Source organism: Lepidothrix coronata, unplaced genomic scaffold (genome assembly GCF_001604755.1).
Source record: "Lepidothrix coronata isolate B3197 unplaced genomic scaffold, Lepidothrix_coronata-1.0 Scaffold233, whole genome shotgun sequence".
NCBI classification, from domain to species: Eukaryota; Metazoa; Chordata; class Aves; order Passeriformes; family Pipridae; genus Lepidothrix; species Lepidothrix coronata.
In genome coordinates, this window is record NW_016690413.1 from 945513 (window position 1) to 951512 (window position 6000).

General features: G+C 58.5%; 1 protein-coding gene across 3 annotated transcripts in view; it reads left to right on the top strand.

The window, feature by feature from the left end:
* GNG7 (G protein subunit gamma 7) overlaps positions 1 to 4830 on the top strand; it is a 39849-nt gene extending 35019 nt beyond the window's left edge. For 2 of the 3 annotated variants that reach the window (XM_017834485.1, XM_017834484.1), the window contains 2 exons: positions 2047 to 2165; positions 4148 to 4830. In XM_017834485.1, the coding sequence (XP_017689974.1) occupies positions 2085 to 2165; positions 4148 to 4273 (207 nt within the window). In that variant the 5' untranslated portion in view covers positions 2047 to 2084 and the 3' untranslated portion in view covers positions 4274 to 4830. Of the gene's footprint in view, positions 1 to 335; positions 341 to 2046; positions 2166 to 4147 lie in introns of those variants that run through there. The other variant, XM_017834486.1, reaches the window with a different exon arrangement.
* The last annotated feature ends 1170 nt before the right edge of the window (positions 4831 to 6000 follow it).

Sequence of the window (6000 nt, forward strand, 5' to 3'; positions counted from 1 at the left end):
TAAAAACACTCATTTGGCAATTCCTGCCATGGAGTGGGACTCTCCACGCTGGCCTTCCTCCAGCCAGGCTGGGTTCCCCGGGATGCTGCAGGGACAGGGATGGGGACGGGGATACAGGCTGTGCTTCCCCCAGAAGTCCCCTGAGGTAACTCTCCCTCGGCTGATTCATCAGCCTCCTTCCATAAACAGGAAGCTGGGAAAGTACAGGCAGGTGATCCTGCGCTGCTGCAAACATGAAATACTTGGAAACACGAATTGCTTGGATTTATTTTTCCCCCCAGCTGCTGCTAATTCCTTACCCAGGTGCACATTGTTTTGGGGAACTGCTTGCAGCAGGAAGGTCTCTTGAGTTCATAGAACGGACTTAGAAAGAGCTTGACTTTGAGACGGAGCTTTTCCTGCTCCTAATCCCTCCTGCACTGCTTTGGAGCACTTCAGGCTGGAGCAGGAGAGGAGGATCCTTCCCCCAGGGACCAGCCTGCTTCCTTCTCCTGTTTTCCACAGAACCAGACTTGGTTCCACCCCTGTGTCTCCCCGTGTCACCCTGACTAACGCCTTCCAGGGCTGGAGGGGCGGAGATTTCCGAATAACCCCGCTAGTTCAGGGAATCATCCCGTGCTGGATCGGGAATGCTGATGGAGCACTGCCTGTTTATCCCACATCACCCCGTGTTCCAAACGCTGCTCAGGGATCGAGGAGCTCAGCGCGTGTTGGACGCTGCTGCCAAGCCAGATAATCCCTGAGAGTGCCCCTGTGGTCTGGAATAAACTCCCTTAATGTCTAAACCCGGGCGAGACAGCCCGAGCCTGCGAGGATTTGGGATGGGGCAGGAGCTCCCGCCCTGCTCCCCCCGGGAAGGCTCAGCTTTGAAGCTGCCGGGCCTGGGGAGGACTTTGGAGGAGCCTCTAATTAAAGCAGGCACTGCAGGGCTGTGGTGGGCGGCTGGAGGGCCCCGGGAGCGCCGCTGGATCCGGCTCCGTGTTTGCTTTGGCTCCTTCCTCCTCCGGCACCGTCTCCTGGGCGGCGGGAGGTGGGAGCTGCACCCTCTGCCCTGGCACTGAGTGGTCTGGGGCAGGGCGAGGAGGGGGCTGTGCTGACACCTCTGCAGAGCCCCCCTGGGACGTCACAGAGGAAACCACCCGGGAATGGTGCCTGTCCAGGGGATCCGGCGTGGCCGGAGCTGCCCCCGGAGTGCCCGGCCCTGGCTGCGGCTGCCCGGCCCCGTGACAGGCCTGCATTGCTTGGGGCTGGGCACAGACTCCTGCAGATGCTGCTGCTGCATTTCGAGGGAGGTGTTTTAATCACTACCTGCTCCTGCCAGGGTGTCCAGCTGCAGCAGGGGATGCAGGGACACGGCCCCACAGGAACGTGGGACACGACCCCACGGACAGGTCGGACACGACCCCACGGGCAGGTTGGACATGATCCCATGGGCAGGTTGGACATGATCCCATGGAGAGGTTGGACATGATCCCATGGGCAGGTTGGACACAATCCCATGGAGAGGTTGGACATGATCCCATGGGCAGATTGGACATGATCCCATGGAGAGATTGGACACGATCCCATGGGCAGGTTGGACACCACCCCACGGACACGGCCCCATGTGCAGGTGGCCCCTCCCCAGGTGACAGGGACACCAAAACCCCACCCAGGGATGCTGCAGGTGGGTCCCCAGGACCCCGGGAGCCCCCCCTGGTGCCCAGCTCGGGGTGGGGCTCCAGCAGAGCTTTGCTTCTGTGGAAAAAGGTTCTTATTTTTCCACTCTCGTCGGCAAAGTTTTTGCTGCTTCAGGGAAAGGGGAACTTGAAGCAAAACCAGGAAACGTTCCACTGGTGTCATCAGAGCTCCTGGAAGCCCTTTGCACGTGGCTGTCGGGGTGGACGCGGCGCACGACCCTTCCCAAGGTGGAGGTGGGAGGTGTCCCTGGAACTGGAGGGGCTTCGAGGTCCTTCCCAACCCTCCCAGGATTCCTGGGTGGTGGGCGGTGTCCCAGCAGCCCCGTGCACGGCGCCAACCCCAGTTTTCCCCCCTGTTTTTTTGCAGGATTCTCCTGTGCTGGGGCCCGGAGCCGATGGCAGAGAATGTCAACAACTAACAACATAGCGCAGGCCCGGAAGCTGGTGGAGCAGCTCCGCATCGAGGCCGGGATCGAGAGGATCAAGGTGGGCCTGGGAGCGGGAAGGGACCCTGGGCAGCTGCTTTGGGATCTCCCAGCAGGGCTGTGACGTCTCCAGTGGGGATGCTGCAGCATTCCAGTGTTCCAGCATTCCCTCCCGGATCCGGAGGAAGCTGCAGAGGGACTCTCCGTCAGGAACTGCAGTGACAGGACAAGGAGTGATGGGTTCAAACGGGAAGAGGGGAAATTCAGGTTGGATATACAGAAGGAATTCCTCCCTGGGAGGGCAGGGAGGCCCTGGCACGGGTTGCCCAGGGAAGCTGTGGCTGCCCCATCCCTGGGAGTGTCCAAGGCCAGGTTGGAGCAGCCTGGGATAGTGGGAGGTGTCCCTGCCCAGGGCAGGGGGTGGGACTGGATGGGCTTTGAGGTGCTTCCAACCCAAACCATTCCAGGATTCTGTGACAGGTCTGGAAGCAGGAGCTGGAGGAGCTCCTAGGAGGGGTCTCAGCCCTGTTGCTCTTTCCCAGCAAAGCCTTTGGAGCACTCCCAGCTCCAGAGGTCAGGAAGTGCACTCCCCCCTCCTCCCTCTGTCTGGGATCCTGGAGCTGAGCCACCCTCGTTCCCCTCGGGAGAGTCAGCACTGGCTGCTGGGGGAAGACCTGTAATTTAGCTTGTCTTCCCTAAAAAGCCTGGCTGGAGCCTGGAAAGGCCCTAAAAACAGCTACAAACCCTCATGGTTTAAAAAAGAACCAGCCCAGGTTGCTCCAAGTCCCATCCAGCCTGGCCTTGGACCCTTCCAGGGATGGGGCAGCTCTGGGAAATCCTTTCCAGTGCCTCACCCCCCTCACAGGGAGGAATTTCCTCCTCGTGTCTCAGCTGAATCTCCCCTTTTTAGTTTTTTTAGGATTTTTTTGCAGTTTTTCAGAACTTGCAGTTCTGTGCTGTCCTTAAACGTTTCAGCAGGAACCAAAAGCTCAAAGCAAGGAGGAAAAGTGGGATAAAACCCCTTTTCTGTGCAGTTTTGGGCAAACCCCTCCCATCTGTGCTTCCACCCCACGGGGTGGGGACCCTCCTGCTGTGCTTTGGTGTCTCCTGGGAAGGCAGATCCAGAGACAAGGAGCTTTTGGGGGGAATCTCTGAGCGTTTTGCAAAACTCAGCATTAAAGTTCTGCCCGGGAATGAACATTCCAAACACCCTCAGCACAGACATTGGGATCCCAGAGCAGAACTTGCTGCAGGGGCAAGGTCAAGGCTGTGCTTAAAGCAATTAATCCCTTAAGACACTAATTACCCCCAATCCCAGAGGGGAGAGGTCGGCTTGGCCTGAGCTCGGAGGGACCTGTGAGGAGATCCTGGAGTGGCCTGGAAACCTCCACATCCCCTGAGAGCCTCAGTGGGACACTCTGAGGGGGGAGGAGAAGGGAGGGATGAGCCAGGGGTGGATTTGGGAATGATCTGGCCCCTCTGGCACCAGGGAGGAGGAAAATCAGGGCTCTGCAGCAGGTCTGGGCCTCCCGACATGCTCTGGTTCCACCTCTGTCCTGTGTTTGCCCCACGTCCCACCAGTGACTGAAGGTCATTTGGACAAAAAACGGGATCTGTTGGTCTCCAGAGCCTCTGGCAGCTCCCTGTGGGCTCTCCCCCTCCTTGGAGCCCTTCCCAAAAACCAGCTTTGAACCCAACCGAGCAGAGCCTGGAGGAGCAGTTTCCAAGGGTTTCCACAGCTCCATTTTTAACGTCAGAGGCCGCACTCAAAGAGGCCTTTCCCTTGCCTGTTCATCCCAAATCCCTCAAAAACGAGGGCAGTAACACCTGCTTTTCAATCTCTCGCTCTCAGCCAGGGTTATCTCCCCACACTCATCCCTTTATTTGTGCCAGACCTTAAAAACACCCCATTTCCACGTCCAGTTCCCCTGTTTACCTCTGCCCATCTCTGTGATTTCCCGTGAGGAAAAGCCGGGTGTCAGCTCCCTCCCTGGAGCTGGGGATGTCCCCGCTCACCTCCTGCTTTTCCCCCCAACATTCCAGGTCTCGAAAGCCTCTTCCGAGCTCATGAACTACTGTGAGCAACATGCCCGGAACGACCCGCTGCTGGTTGGAGTTCCCGCTTCCGAGAACCCCTTTAAGGACAAAAAGCCCTGCACCATCCTATAGCTCCGGCAGCGCCCCCGGATCCCTCCGGAAGGGCCTCCTGCTCCAGCCACTGAGACCGAGCTCCAGCACCTGCACCTGCGCCCGGGGGTAAACTCTAAACGTTGGCTTCAAACAGAACTTAAATTCCCGAAAAACGAAAACCCAAAACCACAGAACAACCAATTACACGGAGATAATAATAATAATAATCTGGGAGCGGTTTTTAGGGAAGGGTGTCCGTTCCCGGGCACGGGCTGCACGTGGAGAGGGGTCGGAATTCAAATCGGAATTCGGAATAAACCGGGGTGGAGGGAGGGGGGGGGAGGATTTTAACGGGGATATTGGAATTTGGGAGGAGGAGGCGGGGGGGGGTCGTGGTGTTCCCAGCGGGATGTGAGGCCGGAGCTCCGGGCCCCGGCGCTGGACACGGCTCCGAGCGCTCCCATCCAATTAAGGCTCCAATCAGCAGGAATTTGCTCTCGTTTCTGGAGAAGGGAACGAGGAGGGGGCCCGGGTGGGAGAGATTTTGTAGAAAATTAGTACCAAAAAAAAAAAAAAAAAAAAAAAAAAAAAAAAAACAACGACAACAAAACAGCTGGAAAAATCCCTGTTGGGAATGGCTGGAGGGGGGGGGCCCTTCCCTGCATCCCAGGGCTCTGCTTGGAACAGGGAATGGCCCCGGGGGGGAACAGATCCCGGGAGGAATGTCAGGGAGCCCCAGGGATGGGGGAGGCCGGGACCAGCCCCCCCGGCTGCTCCTGGGGGGTCTCTGTGCTGGGGGGGGGAAGGACCTTCCAGGTGGGCATCCAGAATCTGGGAAAATGGGCCTTTTGGGGAGTTTCAGCCCAAACCACGAAAACCTGCAGATTTCCCAGCGAGTGGAATTCTTTCCAGGGAACCCAGGGAATGAGGCTCAGGGGGAGGGGATCGGTGAGGTTTAGGGGAGATGAGGGTGAGGAGAAGACACAGTTCAGTTCCCATCCCTTGGGAATCTCGAACTGGGATTTGACAGGGAGCACCGTGTTCCCACTGGGATAACCCAGCACGGAGCAGGAAGAGGGGGAGCGGGAGAGCCTTCCTGCCACGGAGCTGGGAGTGTGCTCGGGAGAGAGCCTGGAGCTCAGGGAAGTCCCATGGAGCTCCCCAGCCGCTGGATCTGTCGGGAAGGGGACAGATCCCGGGATTGCCAAACCCAATCCGTGTCCACAGGGCAGATCCCGGGGCTCAGGAGCTCCTTGGAACGCGGCCAACGCTCCCAGAATCCCAGAATTAGGTTGGAATCTGGGACCATCAAGTCCAGCCTCCCACCGTAGGCAGAGGCACCGTTTGTGGCCATTCCCAGTTATCCTGAACAGGGGTGTTGGTTTTGGGAAGAGAAGGAAAACACCAAACCAACCAACCAACCACACCTGGTGTGAAATCCTGGGAGTTTCCCCGTTCCCCCAAAGCTTTGGATTTGGTTTGAGACGCCAGAGCCTCCACTGGGATGGGAACCACAGGGGGCGAATCCCTTCATGGGACTGGGAGCACTTCCCATGGGAAAGGGGGGCTGGAGGAGACCCCTGGACTCGGCTGATCCACCCCCCCCCCCCGTGCTGTCGTGGTCCAGTTGGAGGGAGAATCCCTGCAGCCCAAACTGGGGCTGCTGGTGGGAGTCACTGGTGCAGGCAGGACACTGGGAGCTTCCCTGGCTGCTCTCCAGAGGCAGATGGAATTCCCAGGGCTGGCACTGGCTCCCAAGGCACCGG